The sequence below is a fragment of the Nyctibius grandis genome, chromosome 24 (assembly GCF_013368605.1).
Source record: "Nyctibius grandis isolate bNycGra1 chromosome 24, bNycGra1.pri, whole genome shotgun sequence".
NCBI lineage: Eukaryota > Metazoa > Chordata > Aves > Nyctibiiformes > Nyctibiidae > Nyctibius > Nyctibius grandis.
Window position 1 is genome coordinate 7,312,536 of NC_090681.1, and position 22,107 is coordinate 7,334,642.

General features: G+C 43.7%; 1 protein-coding gene across 2 annotated transcripts in view; it reads right to left on the reverse strand.

Moving 5' to 3' along the window:
- The window catches only part of EYA3 (EYA transcriptional coactivator and phosphatase 3), a 64,280-nt gene that overhangs the window by 33,016 nt on the left and 9,157 nt on the right, over window positions 1-22,107 (reverse strand). For both annotated transcript variants that reach the window (XM_068417617.1, XM_068417616.1), the window contains exons 2-3: window positions 8,840-8,934; window positions 2,266-2,309 (exon numbers count right to left, since the gene is read on the reverse strand). In XM_068417617.1, the coding sequence (XP_068273718.1) occupies window positions 2,266-2,309; window positions 8,840-8,872 (77 nt within the window). In that variant the 5' untranslated portion in view covers window positions 8,873-8,934. The remainder of the gene's footprint in view (window positions 1-2,265; window positions 2,310-8,839; window positions 8,935-22,107) is intronic.

Sequence of the window (22,107 nt, forward strand, 5' to 3'; positions counted from 1 at the left end):
GTCCTCTTCGGACGCTGGCCATAGCAGAAGAGAGCGCGACCCTCGTGATCTCTCAGCTTTAAACTGAGAATGACGTGTATGGGATGGAATACCTCGTTGGTCAGTTTTGGGTCACCTGCCCTGTCTGCTCCTCCCTGGAGGTGAGACCCTTCTACCGCTCTTCACTTGTAGATAGTGAGGAATTTAGCAGTGACCTTGGTTTCTCTAGGAATAAGTATAAGCAAGAGCCTTGCTGCATAACATTCCTACTGTTACCTTAGTAATAACTATAAACTTCGAGCGTTATCAGTCCTAGAAGCAGACACTGTCTGCAAAACAGGCAGTTAGTTGCAGTTAGTTTCAGAAAGTGCAGTTACTTACATGAAACTTAACTGAGAGGAAAAATCTCTGAAAGGAAAATTGGTTCTGTTCTAGTCCACATCAGGACAAGGCTGGTGAGAGGGAGTAAAGCTTAACCAAAATGCATAATCTGGCCTTTTCCCCCTGAAAACCTTTATAACTGAAATCCTTGAAATCTTTCTCAGTATTAGTAGATGAAGGGACTTCCATAATACAGCATAAGTTTTGCAAGAAAACAACACATTTCTATGCAGACTCGGGGTATTTGTCTATTTTTATTCTTGGTGGAAAGAAATGCTGTGATTCTGTGGCACAGACAGTCAATCTGCGGATGTTAAATGGCACGCAGTTTGCAAGCAGGTTGAGAGCTGCTCGTTGTGGAAAATGTAATGAATAAAATAACGTTTCTGACCATACTACACCAGCCCATGTTTCTGCTCTCTTTCTCACTGCTGCTCTTTAACACACGCCCCTATGGCTCTTGGGACACATCCATCCCACGTGCTCTTATTCTCCATCATTTACAACTTTTCGATTCTCATGGACTCAGAGAAAAATTCTCACTTGCACCGTGGCTGCCTTGCACCACCGAGCGCGTCCCGCCGAGCAGCTGAGCATCCTGTATTCACAGAAGTGTTAAGACTCTTATGGATGCTTAATGGTCCCACGAGGGATGCCCCTCACTGGGTACAGCTCTTCCTGACTTCCACAGTCCAGCTAAAACAAATACAGCCAGAGTATTGACATTGGCTGAAAATCATGTTGGCTGAAGAGAAACACGTCTAATAAATTATTTAAACTATTCCATAGGTCAAACTTAAAATCATATATAGTTTTATCAAAATAGAGCCGGAATATTTAAATAGAATGTTTAAGCAGGTTAGAAACGCAATTTTCTCCCTCTCCCCCATTCTATTTTTAAATACTATACAAGGATGTTTACACTCAAATCTTGAGGCTGCTGGTGCCTGTAGGACAGCTGCGATCGCCCTGAAGCAGGGTGACGCGCTGAAGGAGAATCAACACCCTTCACTCCAGCATGTCCCGACCTGCCCGTGCTGCTCTCAGCTCCCTTGGAGCCAGCAGAGAGAAAAAATCCTCCTAGGACATGGCTCATCTCACCTCATACCGGCTAGAAAGGGAGCTTGCAGTGATTAGCTCAAATTTCTAACTTTCTGACACAGAATGAATTTCACACACTGTCTGCTCACTGTGTCCTGTTAAAGTATTCCCTTTGATTTTTGAAAAAAATATGTACTCATGTCCCCATTCAGGGCTGCAATATACCACTTCCACTCCTGCATGAACGGCACACACAGTGTTTCCTCCTCACCCACACTGGGATGTCAGGGGCTCCAAAAAGAAATCTTTCTTCACAGTATTTGCTGCTACTCACAGCAACAGAATAAACCCTAATATCGCTATTCTCACTATATGTAATAACAGTGATTAATTCCTAAATAGGATATACATCAGAAAGCACCCACTGAGGCTAAAAATAGTACAATACAGCAGCTTTACAGGCTACCAATTGGAGAGGGTTTAATTTCTCAAAACAGTTATCCACATAGTTTTGCTGAGAATCATAGCACAGATATTATTAAAATATTCTGAGTCTCACCAGAATAAATGCATGTCACGCGCAGTACAGGACTGTCTCGTCACATCCAGTGAAAAACAGGATGCTTGATGATGCAATTAAGACTCTTTGTAGCCACTTTTATAAGAGCTTAATACCAAAGGGAAAGTTAATTTTTTTTTAATTGGGAACTTAATCTCAAAATTATATTAAATACAGAATTGACTTATATTTGCCCTATCTCTGTGAAAAATAAAACAATATGCAAGCTTCTAAAATGGAAGTTTGTAATGATAAAAGAACACTAATAACTGTTCCACACTAAAATCAAATTCACAAGTACGTACCTCAAGCTTTGTTCTCTGGATTCCTGCATCTTCGCTTTTTTCACCTGCAAGGACAAAAATGTTCAGAGCCACAACTAAGGAGAGCTGCCCCTGACAGAATCCATGCACACAGACCTCCGTTAGCCCATCACCGCCGGTTACTATCGTCTGCATTAGTGTTTAAATACAAAAGCCTTGCGCTGAACTCCAGAGCTAACCAGTGTAATCGTGGGTTCTTCATCTCAAAACAAGCTTTTTCCTAATTAGAAAATAAGTGCTAACGCTGAACGTGCTAGCAAAATTGCCATGTTATTTAAGTAACAGATGATGGGATATATAGGTACAAATGTCTGATAAGGACAACTTTATGGAAATTGAATAGAACAGCCATAAATTTTAAGAAAATCTTCTGCATAGATTCAGCACAACTGCCATAAACTTGGGTCCTTTGGTTTTCCCCCCCTATATTTAAATATTATATAAAGATAGGCACTTGAATATTTTTTCTGTAATAAATTAGGAATTCTGATTTTCATTTCTGAGTAAAACAATACAGCATTTATTCTGTTTTTCTAGGTGGCCCGCTGGATTCAGTCCCTGTATAGGGTATTACACAAAAGAAAGCACCGACTCGAGCACAAATTCAGTTTTCTGCATGCAGGCTACAAATACTACTTTGAAATCCTCGCTAGGATAACAGGTTAGTTTCTGTAGCCTGTAGTCTTTTGAGTGAGACGTTCCTGAGATATCCTGGCTTTTCTTTCCCCCACCTTCTCCCTCTAGCAGAAAGTTTTACAGCCTTCCATGTAGGGAAGGGATTGCTGAGGGACATGGGTTAGTGGTGGCCTTGGTAGTGTTGGGTTAATGGTTGGACACGATGATTTTAAAGGTCCTTTCCAACCAAAATGATTCTGTGATTCTATGTTTCTGGAGCACGTTTAGATGCTGAACTTGCTGCTTTGGTACCCAGCTGCACTCACCGTTCATCCCGTTCCCCGCAGAGCACTTAGCAGGCAGCGCTGTTTAGCACATCTTCCGTGAAGGGGGTCGGGGATGGTACGTGCTGGGTATCAGGCTGCAGGGATTACAGCCCCCGACGTGGGGAGTCAAAGACAGACGGCTGCCACATACAAAAGCCGCCAGCACGAACGCCTCACCGTGTCATTCAAGTTTTTCTCTCTCAGATGAGTATAAACAAAACGCCAGGAAAATGCAATTTGAGCATGAGAGGTCAACATGTGCTCAAAACTCTTTTAAAAAAAAATTAAAAAAACACCGGTGAATTTCTGTTGGGTAGGGGGAGATGAGAGGCAGAGGTATAAAAAAGGATAAAGGCTCAAGGCAGCCGCAAGGGGAAAGGAGTAAGCAAACAGTAAGGATGGAAAGGAGAAAGCTGAAAGGACAATCTTCTCTCCCTGATGAAGTTACCAGTATTTTAGAGCTCAGCCTGTTTCATCTCTGTACTAGCCTTGCCAGCAGCCATTCCCTCCGGCATTTCACAGCAGAACACTACAAACTTCATCAGCACTCACCACACACACAAAAAAGGCAAAGGCAATGACCACAGCCTAGGGCAGTACAATGGCTTAGATATCACACAGCCTCCGCTCTGGCGTTCATCACTTCAACCTAAGCAAAGAGCTGGTAACGCTGGCATTGACATGAACTCCTGTTGTGGTTCTTCAGCCCCACAGCTTCACTGTCTTCTTCAGAGCCCTTCTCCTGCCTGGCCAGGAACACATGCTACTTCTGGTCCCCATTGCCACAAGGTCCAGGGCCTAAAGAACCACAGAATCATAGAGTCACAGAATCATGTTGGTTGGAAAGGACCTTTAAGATCATCGAGCCCAACCATTAACCCAACACTACCAAGTCCACCACTAAACCATGTCCCTAAGCACCACATCTATAAGAAGCTGCATCACTCCTCCCCACCTAAAGATGATGTTAACTACAACACTAAGGGAAAGCAGACTGGTGTTTCCCAGCTCCCTCGGGCACCAAGTTAGCAGAGCACGGCTGCTGCCCATCCATGATGCCCCTCAACTCCTTTCGGCATCCTTCTGCCCTGCAGCAGGTGCTCCAGCTCTTCCCTGGGACCCTGCCACCCACTCCTGAGCAGGAACCTCAGCCACCAACAGCTCAGGGTGTCAAACTGCCCACAGGGCTCTTAAGGAAAAGAGACAGAAAAAAGATTAATCACATCAGAAAAATTACAATCATAGATCATAGAATCGTCTTGGTTGGACAGGACCTTTAAGATCATCAAAGCAGCAGCAAACTGCTTCAGCCCAAAATTACACTGAGGATAAAAATAAAAATTAACTTGGAGTTGGCAGCTTGAATTTTTGATTTCAGAGGAGGAATGCTGCTGCTTCCAGTCAGGTACTCGATAAGATCTGCCTTCTCCAATTCAGTAGTGGTTTTTTTTTTGTTAATATGGGAGGTGGACAGAGAAATCAGCTCACTTACCAAAATAAACCCAAAACCAAAACAACCCCCAGAAAAGAAGTGAGGTTTTGCAAGAACACACCAGCTTTATTGACTTTTTCATCACAACCAGAGAGGAACAGCTGTTCCTAAAACACCTTTTGATAGTCAGGACTTGAGCTCAAACCACTGCTCTGCTGACTTCGGTCCCTGGACTGGAACTTCTATCTTGATGAGTACCTACACCTCAAGGCCATCATGCCTTGTCCTCCTCTGATGGGAGATCTTCCCCCTCTGCCAGAAACATGTCCTTAGTGTTGTACAGAGAACAACATTTTAAATGAGTTTTCCTTTAAGTCAATAATCATTTTCATTTAAAAAAAATCAATAAATATCTGGAGAGGTTTTCATATTCCCTAAATAGCTCTGGAACATGGGACAGCCAGTGTGAGTATGCAGAGTAAGGCAAGTAAAACAGCAATTTTGAATTTCAATCTCTCATGTCCCTGCCTCAACTGGCTAGCCTTGGCTAGTCCCCATCTCTGCAGGTTTTTAAGAGAAATTCTCCCTAACACCTTAATGCTAAGCAATAACATTTACAGAATCTTGAAGCTTCAGTGGGATGCAAACCCCGTTTTCTACCCCTCACTAATCACTGCAACTTACACTACAAATTTAAGTGAGAGGGAACAGTTTCAAACACAGTCTTGCACGGGCTTGGAAAGTATTCTCTCTCTCTCCTGCCACATGTCATAAAACATATTTAATACAGGAACAGCACCTAGTAAGAATAACTTACGGATGATATTTGGGGCACAAGGAGAGAGTGCTGCCGTGCTGAGTTATCCTCCCAGCTGAGCCCTGCACGATCACACCCCAACCCCAAATCCTACAAGGGGCACCTATTCATCCTCTCCCACATGAGCCTTAGAAAAGGCTGATGAAACCTCTTCAAGCGCCTCCTTTCAACACATACAACCCTCTGAAAACCTCTGGAGAGATGCTGAGGGGATTTTTGTCCCCTCTTGAGTGGCAGGATCACTGTTTGAAGACTCTTTTCATGCAGGAGAACTGAATTCACTCTTTTTAAAAATAAGAAAAAAAGAAAAAGAGAGAAAAGGAATGAAAACAAGGAAAAAGATGTGGTCTGCCTCAGTGATTCAAGTTTCAGCTTTAGCAACTCCAGACATTATCTCACTAAGCTGTTCTGCTGCACTACAACAAACGACGTGTCTCGTAAGGTACATCTTTGCTCCTACTTCCATCTTTTTATTTCACTATCAGTTTTGGGCTTATGTTGATTTTAACCAGAAAAAAAGTCAGGTGACACATTCTAGCCGATCCCTGCTCCCAAATCACAAATTACTATAACTGAAAACCCCTCTGTCCACATCATTCTTTGTGCTGGAAAACTCTGTTTCTGCCCCAGATCTACTGGCGTTAGAGTTCAGTTGTATTTACCGAGGCAGAATCAAAGCAGCCACAAAGTTTTCCTCCTGACATCAAGATAACAGTTACTTTATGACGGAATCCAACTCTCAGACTGAATAATTGAATAATTCCCATGCCTGAGCAGAACCAGGCAAACCCCCGCAGTCACAGCTAGCCAACAAGCAAGGTGATGACTTGTTGGAGCAAACGCTGCCAAAGCCATTTAAGACCGCGGCGACGCCGCTGTGAACAGAGGACCGCACACAAGTCAGGAACGTAGAATTTCATTGCAAACCCTTTACCAATTTCAGTTAAGAAAAATCTTCAGCCATACACATGACCATCGTTTTTCCTCTACGCTTTTGGCAGTGTTGGGTCTTTCTGAAGCCCTTTCCAACACCCTACCACTGACTCTGGCTTGCCGTTGCTGTCCGGTACAAGAAGTCGTTCCAAACAGAGAGTAACCCAGTGGGTGTCTGCAAGGAGTGTAACACAAGTTCATCAACCCTTATAAAAAGGAGATTTTTTTGTCATTTTCTAGCATTAACAATTAAAGAAAGTATTTTAAAAATCAGCTACATGCATCCACAATGCATTCAACAAGTGAGAGATTACTATACAGGATTACTTCTAAAAACCAGTCCGGATTAATAACTTCTTACAAATTAATGATTTTTTTGTCATGAGAAGGTCAGGGAGTCACTTTTGATCATTTTCCCCAAAGCTTCCCTTTGCTTTCCTGTTTCCCGTGTCTGTTTCTGTTTTCTAGCACTGTGGTGTGCACAGAAACTTTTCCATTCTAATTTGGACCTGAAAAGGGAAGAAACAGTCAAAAACCAGGGACAAAAGCCGTGCCTGTTTAACATGCCAGGCAGCAGCATGTGGGGTAAGGGAGAAGTCTAACATTCATTTAGAAAAGACACACTGTACACATTTGGAGCAATTATTACCATCAGTCCACACCAACACAAGAAAACGACCCTATTTCTTTTTTTTTATTATTATTTTTGAAGTAAGATACATTGAACTCAAAGTCTGAGGACTTCTCTACAGGCTCCTTTTCGGATTCAGTTATCAACAGTTTGCCATAAACATTATTTTTTGAAGTAACACACTAATCTTGTTTCCATGATTAAGAAAAGCAAAGTAATTAGGGAAAGAAAACAAGTTTGTACGATATCAATGTTGGGCTACTAGACAGACAGGATTTTGCAAAGCTGACTTCAGATTTCTTTCTTTTTTAATTAGGAAAATTCACTTGTTTCAGGAATGGTCTCACTACAAAAAAAACCCAAAAAGATTGTTCTTTTCATTTCTTCCTGCAAGAATGTGCCACTATATTCAAAACACCACCTCACTGACTAGTTGTGATCAATATAGTCTCATATTCTGTCTCAGAATGAGTGACTGGCATAAGATACTGGAAAGAAATTACCAAGAAAATCTTCAGCTGAAAATTACAGCAGAATCTGCTGACAGAGGATGCTTTCACATACCAAAAATTAGCTCTATCCTGTCTCTCACACCCTGAAGAATAACATTTTATAAAGACAATTTTCATTATATAAGGATGTAATTACAGATATTTCTTTTTTTAATACATTTAATTCATTTTTGAATCATAGAATCATAGAGTCACAGAATTGTTTTGGTTGGAAAAGACCTTAAAGATCATCAAGTCCAACCACTAAAATGTTGCTAATATCCGGAGTTCAAATTCTATGTTTCTGCTGATTGGTTTCACTTTTGGTGCCTACTGTGCACACATAATTTGCATGTTGTGTCAAGCAATATTTTGAACAACTGTGAATTTACATTCCCATTTCATTCAACTTTGTTCCTAAGTCCTAAAATTGCATAAATGACATTACAATGTATCTTCTAACTAGTTAACTGAAGAACATAAAATTCTCACATTAAAAAAGCATCAAAATGTTTTTAATGGGAACATCACCAAATTGCCCTCAGCATATTACTCTGTTTTTGTGTGCATTTGAAAAAGGTCTCCAAAATTAAAGGAAGCTTCACTCTCAAGGTAACTTGGCAATTTCTTGTTGAGTTTGCATCAGGTTTAATTTGGGAATATAACATTAATACAAACTTTTTTGCTTAATTCCTACACTATTATGTTTTAAATATACAAGTTGAATTTCAAATCATACTGTATTAATAATCTCTCTACCCAAAACTTCTGTGATGTGATAATTCAGTTACTGATAATAAAGACAGTATTGCAAATATTTAAGGTGTCTGGACAGCAATTTTTAGCTTAAGACATGTTTCCCTACTCAAACACACTGTTAAATTAAGAATTTTAAAAAATGCTTTCCACCTGTGGAGCTGATGGATCACGGGACCTTTTCAAGATCTTAAGCACAAGAAGAATTAAAGACTATCTACACTGTAATAACCAGCATGCTGATTCTGTCCTTAAAATAGTGAATTTTAATTTCTCCAGAACAGGTTTGAAATGGTCTGAGCGTAACAAGTAATTATTAGGCACAATTTTGCATAGAAACACACAATTATTCCTTTCATTACTGTTGCCTGTATGACTATAGTAAATTAAATGTACAACACATTTTACTAACAGCAAAATGATTTTTCACCTCTAGATAAACTCACTAAGTATAAGCCTTATTTTCCATTATTAATTAAAATAACTTTATACTGAATTTGTGAGATCACCAATTTGTTTTAGATGTTCATTTTTAGCCTTTTAAAATGTACTTACTGGTTGTTCGGGTAAGTCTTGTGGCTCTTCCATGGGTATTACTATTCTAATGCTTCAATGATTCAAATCGTGTGTTCCTCGGCGGTCTTCAAAGCCTGTCAAAAAAGGAGTCCATAGCTTTATGTACTTTTGGGGGGGCTTATCATTTAGGCTATCAGAGAAGATTAATTGTTATATATTCCACCCACAAGCTTTCTAAACTCATGTTACCATGTCCCAAGTAAAAGACAAAATTTATACACGGAAAGATTTCATAAACAAGGGATTTAGCTCTAAGCTTCAAGATACGAGCAGACTTTTTCACGCACGTGGCACATTTCTACATCATTTACTTGTACCATACTGACTACAGAAGCTAATGTATCAATCAGACACGTGCATCATGATTTGAAAGACACTTTAAACGATCAAGTCTGGTCTACTAGGTCAGTAAACAGAGTGATTCAATCTAACCTGTTTTAATTTAGAACATTTATATAACAAAAAAAAATCAGGACAAGCCTGTACACCTAAACGTATTTGCATGCAGGACTGTTTATTGCCAAATTCACAAAGCAAGTTTATTATTTCAATTGCATGGTTCAAAAAGAGACGTTTGATGAAAATTTTTAAAAGAATTTTTATTTTCGAAGCTAATTAATCCAGTAGCATTTAGCATAGAGATCTTATATACTATACCAAAGTGCTGCTACCCCCCCACCCCCGGGCTTTAGAACCATGAAAAGGACATTTTGCAGATTACTTTCACAATATTATTAACTTTTGCAATTTGCTGGGCAAAAGATAAGGCACACTGTGGCGGGTGGTAAGGGTCTTCCACAGCACACGTCCTCCACGGCTTCCCCCTCTGCCCAACCAACGTTCATGAACAGCCTGACCTACGTGTTCGACTGCTCTTCTTTCACCCTCTCAGCTCAGCGCCAGTTTATTCAAAACAAGCCCGAACCTCTTCCCACAAGCTCCATCCCAACGGCACCCAAAGCCAGCAGGTGCCTGCTCTGCCGTCCCAGCAGAGCCCTCTCTGCCACACGCACCCGTGCGCTATGGCACACAGAGCAGAGCTAAGCGGAGTACAGAAATTAGAAGAAATGCCGCAAAACACTTCGACGTTTGGAAGGAATTAAATGCAGTGACTTTCCGTGCTGAGGCACAACCTACTCCTGCCTCCACAGCCATGGAAGTTTTGCTGCAAATCGCAGCAGAAATGTAAGTCTCAGCCATTTCCCTGGCTCTCCTTCCTCTCTGCCTTTCTGTTTTCCCATCCTGCCTGGAGCATTCAGGCACCTCCGTATCATGAAATCGTCCCTGTGCAAAGTGACTAAACACATTAACAGAAACAACTTTGTCCCCAAGACAACTGCTATTTCCCCCTCCTGGCCCCTGCCAGACCTACTTAAACTGGGAGCACGTGCAGGCAGCCTGCGGCGCAGCACCACGTGCCGAGCAGAGGGATGCTCTGCAGCCTGGAATAATTTCATATTAACCAGGAAAACACAAAGGATTTCTTCTCCCCTATTTGAGGACAGGTAAAGGTCTTACATGCCAGGGTGTATCGTATATGCCAGGGTAAAATTTCACTAAGGGTCTGAGTATTTTCCAAGGCTGCCTCCCCTAAGCAAAGCTACTTACCTTTATTGCCTTAACTGTAAATCAACTGAATTTACAATAAGTCTTTTCAATAACTCAGGTTCTTTTGAAATGACCCTATTCACACCACACACAAGAAAGCATACAACACAAAGCACTACTGTCACCATACCAGCTTTTCCTCCATCAATCGATTTTATTTTAAATATAAAAGCTTATTTTCTTTTTACTTTTTGTAGGAATAAGAGAGAAAAAATGAAGACTTAAGAGAAACTGTGGCATTCAACGGTTACGAATAGGAGGCGCAGAATACAACGGCCAACAGCGAGAATATTTGAAATTGATACCAACGGGTCCCATCCTGTCCCTTGTCCTTCATTTCTGTTACTGGACACTGTTTCATTGTGTAATTTCTTAGAAAAATCCCAAACTAAACTCTTCAGTACAGAAAAAGACTTCACATCACACTTCGATCCATACAGCACTAACTCCCCATTCCATGCTTTGTTTAAAAGCTGTGAGCAGTTCTTTAATTTTTTTTTGAGAAGGATCTAAATAACTAGAAAGACAGAAAGATTCCCCGAGTCACGTCAGAATACATTAGTTACGCTTGCGAACAAAACTCTCCTCCCAGATATGCAGGGCATCTCGTAGCACTGGAAGCAAATGACTGAACCAAAGCAGATGAGCCGTAACCGCTTGCCTAGATGGCAAGTGAGAACTTGACCTCTGGTGGCTTCACGCTTTCTTCTAGAGAATACTCTGTACCTCCACAAACAGCAGCCTGGGCAGAAGACATCTCGCAAAGATCTAGTGCTCGCCGCTGTTGTTACGCAGAAGCAGGCAGAACAAGAAGCCGTGTGCATTTCTGGGTGCAAGGGATGTACTTAACCGGTACCCCTGACTAGCTGGAGTGACGGGGTCTTTCTCCAGCAAAGACCTCCTGCACCACAAACAGTTTAAGCTGCTGCTGAAGGAAGAGCTCCTGCCCCTCCTTACCTCCAGCAACCCACTCTCGCTCGCTTGACACCCCTTCCTTTGCGGCCACCAAAGAGCTTGTGAGGCTGAAGAGCCGCCTGGATCTGGGATCTGACCTTCTAAGGAAAAACAAAGAAAAAAAAAAAGAAAAAAAGAGGGACCCAAACACAACCTTTCTGCAAAGCTGCTTGAGGTGGGATCAGCTCTGGTCTCACACAGCCCCATGCTGGGGGAGCCAGCAGGATGGGGAACAGGCAGAGCATGCAAGTGGGGCAGCACGTATTTGAGCGACAGCCGTAGTAAATGAAACCATAATTTTACCATCTTATTTACGTTTCACTCTGGCAAACCAGAGGACATAAGTCACAGTGATACACATACGGCTCTGCAGCCTTCCAACCTGTCTCACCCACCCCATCACCAAGCTCTCCTGTAGAGCAGCCACACGACTTCGTGTGGCCAGGCACGGAAAGCACTTGGACCACGAGCGAGGCCAGAGCCTCTCCCTGCCGTCACCTCCGCGCGCGGGGCCGGGAGGGGACCTGCCTGCTGCTCTCCTTCTGCAGGGAGAGGCTGAGCGAAGCTGCTCACAGCTTCAGCGCCGAAGGATCCAGGGAGCAGCTGCTCCGGCCGCGCTGTTTCCCTAACAGCACCCTCCACCATGGCTGACCGGCTCCAGCCCTCGGGCAGGCGTACCCCCCGGGCAGCACACCCTGCCCTCCGGCCAGCCCCGAGCACCCCTGGGTGCTGTCAGCCGCCTCCTCCCCCGGGAGAGGTACGCACGGATGCACCGCCCAGGGCTTGGGTTTCCAACAAACAAACCCAGCACCTTGCGTCTGCTCAGCTTGAGCCACCTCAGTGTATTATCTTACTTAGCAAGCAGCTCGCCATGAATGAAGCCGATTTTTAAAAACTGAAGATAAACAACACTGATTATTCTTTTTGTGGCATCTCAAATCTCAAAATTGGATTTTTAACTCATATAAAATTCAAGGCAACTGTGCTTCAGATAAGCTTATCACATAGTTTCTATTATGGAACATTTTAAAAACATAAGTGACAGCAACAGAAGTTCTATCAAAGCAGATCTACGATATCTTCAGTTCCACAGAGAGTCCAAATTGACCAATTTGGTCACCATCAAAGTGACCGCATCAGAAGTTCTATCAAAGCAGATCTTTGATATCTTCAGTTCCAGAGAGAGTCCAAATTGCTGCAGTTGCACCCATGGCAGGGGGTGCCAACGCAACCTCCAGGCAGGAGAACAGGGACCACTGTCGGTCCTGCTCCCCGTCCCACGGAAAGCCACCACCTCCCAACGGCAACTGACCCTTGCTAACCTCAGACAACAAGAGTCAGTGATTAACAGCTTTGGGGGCAGCTGGGGTTTGGTCACTTTGTCCATCTATTTATATTTCCCTCTGTGTGTGAGGGAGGTCTGAAAAGCAGGAAGAATCCTTCTGTGGGCCACTGGGCTTGTGAATGAGAAAACCAGTACAAAATGTAACCGAGTGTGCAACAAGCCATGAAATGAGTTGCAGCAATGAAAGAAATGTGTGTCAAGTGTTATGCTTCTGAAAACGAGAAAAGTACCACACTTTTTTCCCTTTATGGAGTGGTTTTCATTATTTACCTGACGAAAATTATTTTGTAACATGTGAATTAAACAACATTTTTTATTTAATCTAGACTTGTTTTGAATAGCCACCCTGGTTTCACTCCTGCACAGAACACCAACAATGTAAAAGATCAAGCACAGGTGTTTTGCATGTTGTTTTTACTTTGCTTGCTCAATTTGTGGAGACACATTACCCCAACTTCCAAACAGAAGGCATCGAAGGAGAGGAACGGGCTGCAGAATCGCACCAGGCAGTTGCCTGCCTTCTGTTCTGCACAAGATCGCGATGCCAGGCATTCCCTGTTAAAAGCCCTGACAGGCTAGGTACAGTTTCTTGCACTAAATCCTGTTTTTAAAATCCTAAAATGCGAAGCCTAGCTTGATCAGACTCTCCTGAACTAGATACTACGGATATAATTTCTGAAAGCTACCCCCTCTTAGAATCAGGCTACGCTGCTATTTACTTTCATTCTGTTCTCTTCAAGCCCATCTGCCTTGGCTTTGAATATAATATTTTGGCTGAGGAACAGTTCTTCTCTCAAGCTGCAAATAATTAAAGTCAAGGCTACTGTGACAAAACCAACAAGCAGTAATTATACTGATTAAAAAAAAGCTGTTTGAATATGGTTTTATATTACTTTAAAATAGCCACTATTTCCTAAGAACAAAGCCTTAGTTAGGGTAATGAAATTATATCTATTACACAGAAAAGTTAAAATAAAATATTTTGTATGCATAATAATGTAATCTACACAGTTATTTCCACTCCTTATTTACTCAAGGGCCAGCACCTCACCATGAACACCAACGAATATCTGAATTAAGCAGCAGCAGAAGAGTCTAAGCTCCCCTTACTTTCCAGTGGCGCATTTCACAGTAATCCGTCCCGCTGCTGCTTTACTGGGTGCTCAGGGGATCGGACAGTGCAGCCCGAGCGATATAAACCATCGCGCGAGCGGAGCAGGGTTTTTCCTTGCAATATGCTTTTACTCCTTGCCACTCACCACGTGCCAAATCGTTTAATTCAGAGAAGAGCAGAACTTGGCACAGTGGGATGTGGTGGATCCCACCCCCCTGATTTTTTTTTTTAATTTAATTAAAAACACACCAAAAAATAAATACAAAAAGTGAAGAGAGAAGAGACACATATTGACGTTACTATGCACTGCACAGCTATCAAGTGCTTTTTATTCTGAAGGTTTATGACTTAAGTTTTAACCTTCAGGCAAAATCAGCCATCTCCCACAGCAGCAGCGACCCGTGCCCCTCCACACCGGGTGTGAGCAGGCGTATGGATATAACCTCCTTGTTCCACAGGAAAGTTTCTTTACAATTTTATCCTTCTCCACATCTCAGCATTCCCACATCCAACGGTGATAACATTTCATCAGCCAAGCTGCTGAAATATTTCCAACTTGGTATTCACCAGAGCCAAACTAACGTTCTGCCTACACCGAGCACGCAAACCCAGCCCGCTGCCCGCTCCTCCGGCACCTCTGTGAGGATTTGGCAAAAACAGGCATTCTCTAAAGTTTTGAAGAATCTCCCGTTTTGTTTTTAAACAGCTTAATTACAGATCACAGGAAATGACAGCATCAGCCTGGTGCCTAGTTTGGTCTGTGTAATAAAACAGCCCCTTAAGGAGTTGTGAGGAACGGAACAATTTTGTGTACTAAGCTTTATTTTTCATTCCTTGAGGCAAAAAACAAGATAATGAAAATTCTTCCTGAGGTTGTGCTGTCACAATGATGCAAACAAAATGAATGAGTACATAGATGCCTGGGTGTGTAAAATGTTCTGTCTGGTGAGTCTGAATACAAACTCAAAATACTTCAAGGATACTTTAAAGAAAAGGGAACTGCAGTATTTAATACGCTGATGAAACTCCAGTGACACGCAAAGAAAGGCAGGAGTGAGCAGAAGAGAAGAGGCCCTTCCAGCCTTTCCTCCTCTGCTAAGGAATGAAGTACTTAATATAAATCATTTGCTTCCACAAGCAGACCTGCAAGTAACACAATGAACGATCTCCTCGCCATGGTGCTCGCAAGTGAATTTATAAACATCACATTAAGGCTGCACACTCCGTATCCGACAGTCATCCCGTGGCTGCCAAGCAGATGAGAATAGGTGCGTTACGCCGGTGTTTGAAAATACAAATGAGGTAAAGAGGGAAAAGGAACGTGGGTTTCTAACTTCAAATTGTGATACCCCCGAATCCTACTTTCTAACAATCAACTCTTGCTCTCCAAAACAATTCTTAAAAATCCCTCTAAAATCCAGCTTCAAGGCACCGTATCTCAAGCTTTGTTTTGTTAAATCCACCCCTTTTCTAAGTACAGTTTTCTATTTTCCTTTCTCAGCAGCAGAGAGCAGCCCTTTAAAAAAAAAAACAGAATGGAGCTAATGAATGAAAGCTGTGCTACACCCCAGCCCGCTGATTTCCTATCTTTAACAAATCCAGCGGATCTCATGGCAAAGATTTACACTCTGCTATTCATCCCTTTTCTCACTCTCCGCACACCCAGATACGCACACACATCACACACGGATATTCGCAAAATACTGCGAAGAACAACAAAGAGGAAACCTTTGCCGTGAGATCCACTGGATTGTTTATTGCTCGCTCTCTCCGTTCTTCATTAACCGGGGAAGACTCAGAATAAAACACTTTAAAGTCACGGGGAAGGCAGATTGTATGCCCTATTTTTGAAGGTACGAGTGGCCATGACAAGCCTGTAAACACAGTACGGGAAGATTGAAAAATCATGGTTTGATTAAAATTTCATAACCTTAAAATGGAAAAAAAAATTGTGCAGTATTTATAAAGTGAGAAAAATGACTATAATTAAATGTGGCGATACAAATATAGTTTTACCCTAAGCAATGCTTATTTCATTAATAGGAATTTTCATGTTATTTTTAAACCCTTGAAGGGCTATCAATGCTCACTCTGTCTGCAGTTCACTCCGCTTGAACAACGACACACACGCAGCTTGGTTTCCCAGCTCTTATGCAATTCTGTTCAATTTGATTTTGAAACACAACAGGGAAATTTTTAATGGGGAAAAGAACCGTTTTCGCAAAAGGAAAATTTGGAAATAACAACTTCATCCTCGAGAAAAAACAACTCCCACTGAGCCCAGAAACAAGTCGGCAATTTCTTCTGCATAGATCTAACACGCAAGGCTCACGTGGCACAAGAACACAAAACTGCTGTTAACCTTTTAGTTACAAAGCACAGTAATTCACATAAATGTAAGAAAAGTAGAAAAGTCGATTACCTCCTCCGTTCCCGAGGATTCACCTTGCACTGAGACTTAACAGATTTCCCCCGAAGAGCACAAATGATAAAACACACAGTACCCCGCGGCTCGTATACATTTTTGTGTTTCAGATAACCCATCACCGGGTAGCAAATCTCTAGAGCTGCAGTTCTGGAGGAAAAAAACCAACGCTGTTTGTCTTGAAAGCTTTTTAGAAACAAACTTTCAAACAGCAGAGCACACTGCCTTTAATTTCTAGAAGCCACTTCAGACACATTCAAAGAGATTAGGAAATCTCCTGAACAAAAGACTGACATTTTTAATCCCCTGTCAGTCAGCCAGCAAATCTGCATCACATTAACCACAAAAAAAAGAAATTATTTACATCACGCAGCTCTAAATTTTATTTTCAATAAAAGGTTTCACTAATACATATCAAAAAGTCATACAGCTACCACCAGAGGCTACCAGGAAATTAATCTATAGTTCTATTAGAGAAACTGTTTCTGTACTCAACTTTCACCACGATTTTATTAAAAAGGTTGTGACTACAGTAAATTTACTTATTTTTTTTGTTATTTTGCATTAGAGGCAGCCATGGTATTTATCACGGTGCAATCAGTTCTGAGAACATCTGTAGCTATTTGTGTCTTAGCAACAACAGTTGCTAGAGTAACCTGCTCAAAAAAATTAAAGAAAGAATAAAGTACTGGATATTTGAGATTTTTTACTGGGAAAAAAACCAGTTTAAATGATGTTCAATGCTCAGCTACTCACTGCTTTTAACTAAGCAGATTTATTACACCCTTTGCTTCACACAGTACCAGTCCTGCTGGCAGAGGGAGGTGGGAGCACTGAAACACCCCACGGGGTCAGACAAACGCTCCGTACAGCCCAGTCCAGCGCGTCATCTCCAACAGCAGCAGAGCTTGGCCATGCTCCACCACCCCCTGTACGCCCCTCCAGCAGCCACAAGGGTGGGACCGTGGAGAGGACATCCCTGCCTCAGCCTCCCGCATCTGCTCACAGACCTGCTTCCCATTAATTTGTCCGTCCCTCTCCAAACGGGCTGCGGTCCGCAGCTCCCCCGGCCTCCCGGGGCAGCTCACGACCCGCTGCATGAAGAACTTCTCAGCTGTCTTACACGAATGAGTTGCCGAGTGCCTTCAGTCCTAGTACCACAGGACTGGGTGAGCAGCTCCGCTTTCTGCACGTCCCCTGCCTTCAGGATTTTGTACACCTTGGCTGTATCTTCTCTCCAAATCAGTCCCAGGCTTCAGTTTCTCTCTGTAAGGCATCTGCTCCATCCCCTGCGATCACTGCTCTGCCCTTCCCTGTTCCCTCTTGAGACGCAGTGACCAGAGCTGCACAAAGTATACAAGCTGTGGCTGCAACCACAGCTTTACTACAGAGCAGTAAAATGATGTCTCTGTTGTTTTCAACGCCCCTCCAAACGACAGCCAACATTGTTGGCTTTTTGTTCGGCTGCCGTTTACACTGAGTAGTTATTGCAGTGAACCATCACTGGCCTCAGGGTCTCCTCCTGGAGTCGTAACTGCCTGTTCTGAATTCAGCCTGATGTAGGTATGTCTTAGATTGCTTTTCCCTAGAGGAATTACCCTTAATTTAGGGAAAGCAATCTAGACCATATTTATGTTGATTACTTTAAGTTCTCATAAATTTACCTACACTGAAGCTCTTCTGCCACTCAGTTTGGCGATATCCTTCTGCCTTTGGTGTGGCTTTTCAAGACTCAGAAGTTCAGTAACATCAGGAAACTTGGAGATTTCACTGGTCACTCATTTCTCTGGATCCCTGGTGAAAATGCTGGACAAAACCAGTCTAAGCACCAACATTAACAGTACTACGATACTGTCTCTTCTCCTGTCTCTGAAGTGACCACTAAGGCCTGTCCTCTGCTCCCTGGGCACACTAATCGAGTTAGAGGGCTTTTAAGTAGGTTTGTTGGGGAAGACCCACAAAGCAGGAGATAGCACACGTAAGATGGTGACAAAAATGCTCAGACAAACCAGCTCTGCAATGGGATGATGGACAGACCTCTAATGATCTTGCACAGTCAGAATAAGAAGGGTAGCCAGAAAAGGGGGAATATTGTGGTGGATGTCCGCTACAGATCCTCTGTCGAGAAGTGAATGAAGCCATCCTTAAACACCTGAAGAAACCTAGTGATCGCAGACCACAGTTTGAGAGAGGGACTTCAACCATCCCAGTGTCCAGTGTGGGGGCAACATGGTGGGGCAAACAAAAGTCAGGCCTCACAATGCGTCAAAGAGAATTTTTTTATGTGGTGATGTGACATGGTACAAGTTCAAGATCCCAGGAGAAGCGAAAATGACAAGTAACAAAATAAATAGCCAGATTACAACTTGTTTAGCAGACTGATCTGATAGGTACGGTACTATGGGAGGACCTGAAGGAGCAATGCAGCCCAGGAGAGATGGCTGATCCTCAAGGACAGCTTCCCCCAAGCACAAGAGAACAGTCCATCCCAACACGCAGGAAAATGAGCAGATGCAGAAGGAGGACAGTTTGGCTGGACAGTGAACTTCTGACTGAGCTCAAAAAGGAAACACCTGGGAGGTCAAGCAAAGACCAGATACATGTGAGGAATTCACCAGAACTGATGAAGCATGCAGAGATCAGAAGCTTGGCTGGCTTAAATCTGGCAGGGGATGCAAAGGGCAACAAGAAGGGCTTCTAGGGCTCCTGTGGGCACACTGGCAGCAAAAAAAACAAGAAAACCGTTGGCTGGCTGCTGAGCAGGGCAGGCAATCAACGGACCAAGGACACAGGAAAGGCTGCGGTATTCAATGTCTTCCTTGCTTCAGGCTTTACCGTCAAGGTCTGCTCTCAGGCCTCCCATGTCCTTGTGCCTCGTGGCAAGGCTTGGAGGAAGAACGTTCCACCTGCCAGGGGCCCCAGCAAATATCCACCCTCCTGGGGGTTTGGTTACCTGAGCTCAGGGCCAAGACAGTACAGCTGGTGACCCTGGGGACAGCTTTTCCAGAACGCTCCACTGGAGGCTTCAGCGAAGGTCACCACTCCCTGCCTTGGGAGCCGCTTCTAAGCTGCGGCTCTCACCTTTGGCACCTGCCTGAGCTACACACTTGACTTCTCAGCTTGTCCTCAAAGCTGCCTCATCGTGGATCCGTCTGCCAACCCAGGCTCTTGCCTTAACCCAGCTACCTGCCATTTCCTGGCTTGCCCTGCTCACCCCATGGGTCCTGAGGCACCGTACCCTTGCTGGTGAGGCCCCTGCTGCTGCCTGCCTTCCTACCACACTTAGATCCCTTCCCTTAGGGACTAGCGTGTCCCCGCTGCTCCCAGACACTATCAGCGGTACACAAAGATGAAGTTAGAGACCACCTTAAGAAAACTGGGTGTATACAAGTCTGTAAGATCATATAGGATGATGAAGGAGCTGCTTTCTATAATTTTTGAAAGGTCCTATCAATGCAGGGAGGTGACTGATGACTATAAAAGGGCAAATGTCACCTTCAAGACAAGCAATAAGGCAGATACAGGCCAGTCAGACTTGCCTCAGTGTCTCAGGGGACTGTGGAGCAAAACGATGTGGAGACCATTCCCACACACATGAAGGACAAGAAAGCAATTGGGAACAACCAGCAAGGATCCATCGAAGGCAAATGGTGCCTGGCCAACCTGACTGCCCTTTCTGCTGAAATGATTGGCTCTGTGGAAGAAGAGAGCTGTAAATATTCTGTATCTCGATTTTAGTAATGCAGAGTCCTTCAGCAGCCACACCAGGCAGGTATAAACTACAGACAGACTACATGCTGGATGAAAAACTGTCTGGACTGTCAGGTTCAAAGGACTGGGATTACAGGTCTACAATCTAACTAGTGGCTGGTAACAAAAGCTACCTACAAGAGCTGACGGTGGACACAATACATTAACATCTTCATCTTGACCAGTGCAACGGGACAGAACAGCCCTTCAAAAAGTCTGTGGGTAAGACCAGACTGGGGAGTGCAGTCCAAACGCATGAAAAGCAGAACTGCCATTCAGATGGATGGTGACATGCTGGAGAAGCGGGCAGGCAGGAACCTCGTGAAGTTCAACAAGGGCAAGTGCTACCTGCTGCCCGAGGGATGGAGCAGCCTCATGCAACAGGACAGGCTGGGAACAAACTGAGAGGTCGCAGTTCTGCAGAAAAGAAACTGGAGATCCTGGTGGACAAGAAGTTCGACACGAGTCAGCCAAAAGCCCTGGCAGCAAGTAAGGCTTCTCTCAAGCGAGGCCAAGAAGATACCATAGAAAAGACACAGCCAGGCTCATCTCAAATGCCTAGAGAAAGAGGTAACGGTAACAAATTGCAAAAAGGAAAATTCCAGTTCAACTTAAGGAAAAGTTCCTTCACTGTGTGAGTGGACTGCGCTGGAAGAGTGACCCACAGGGGTGGTGAAATGTCCACCCTTGCACATTTTCAAAACCCTGGTGGACAAGACCCTGAGCAATCTACATCCTGTGAGCAGGAGACTGAAGTAGGCTAACTCATAAAGTCCCCTGCGGTCCACATCTTTCTGTAGATCTATGGCTTTCAGGAGCTTCCCATTGATAGAGAACCTCTCCTCCAAGCTTGGGGAAACCTTCCTGCTTTAACACAACTTTCGTCACAGGTTTTCTGAAAAATTGATTATACCTGTTGCTTCCCTCTATCCATGTACTTGCAGAACTCCAGTACATGAACAAGGTGGAATTTCCCTTTACAGAAGCCACGCTGACTCTTTTCCAATGGACTGTATTTTCCAGTAAGCAGCAACTTTGTCCTTTATAACTCTCAATCATCTCACTGCTGCTGGAAGTCAGCCACCTGTATGGTATTCCCCAGATGTCCTCTAGAGCACATCATCTTTAGCAGCAACAGTGACACAAGGAATTCACTGAGCTTTGCAGTTACAGAATCACAGAGTGGCTGGGGTTGGAAGGGACGTCTGGAGATCACCCAGTCCAACCCCCTGCTAAGGCAGGGTCACCCAGAGTACGTTGCACAGGGTCGTGTCCAGGCGGGTTTTGAATATCTCCAGAGAAGGAGACTCCCCCCCTCCCTGGGTAGCCTGTGCCAGGGCTCTGGCACCCTCAAAGTAAAGAAGTTTTTCTTCATATTGAGACGGAACTTCCCACGTTTCAGTTTGTGCCCGTTGCCCCTTGTCCTGTCACTGGGCACCACTGAGAAGAGTCTGGCCCCCTCCTCTTGACACTCACCCCTAAGGTATTTGTGAGCATTGATAAGATCCCCCCTCAGTCTGCTCTTCTCCAGGCTCAACAGCCCCAGCTCCCTCAGCCTCTCCTCCTAAGAGAGATGCTCCAGTCCCCAGGTGCCCATTCCACCACCAGCAGTCCCACCCAATCACTATCTGGATTCCTGTTCTTGATGGATTTAGGGAATGTATTACTACTGGTTTGAGCCTCCTCTGCAAAGTGCTCTTCAACTTCCTTTTCACCCTTTTTAATTCTCCTTTTACATCTCACCTGCCATGCTACAGATTTTCCTGTTCTCTCCTGGCACGCTTTCCATTAAATGCTCATCCTTTCCCCATGATGGCTTTTTAGCTTTCCCATTGAGCCATGCAGGGATTTTTTGGGGGTGACCAATTTGTTTGCTTTCAAACGGTGTATCTTGGCTTCTGACACAGTATTTTTTAAACAGCCTCTGAGCTCCCTGTAGGCTGCTCACTTTTTAAGCAGATCAGTTTATGGTTTGGGGGATTTTTAATCTACTTCATTCATTTTTATGTGTTTTAATTTGATGAAATTGATTATCCATGTGCTGGATTTAT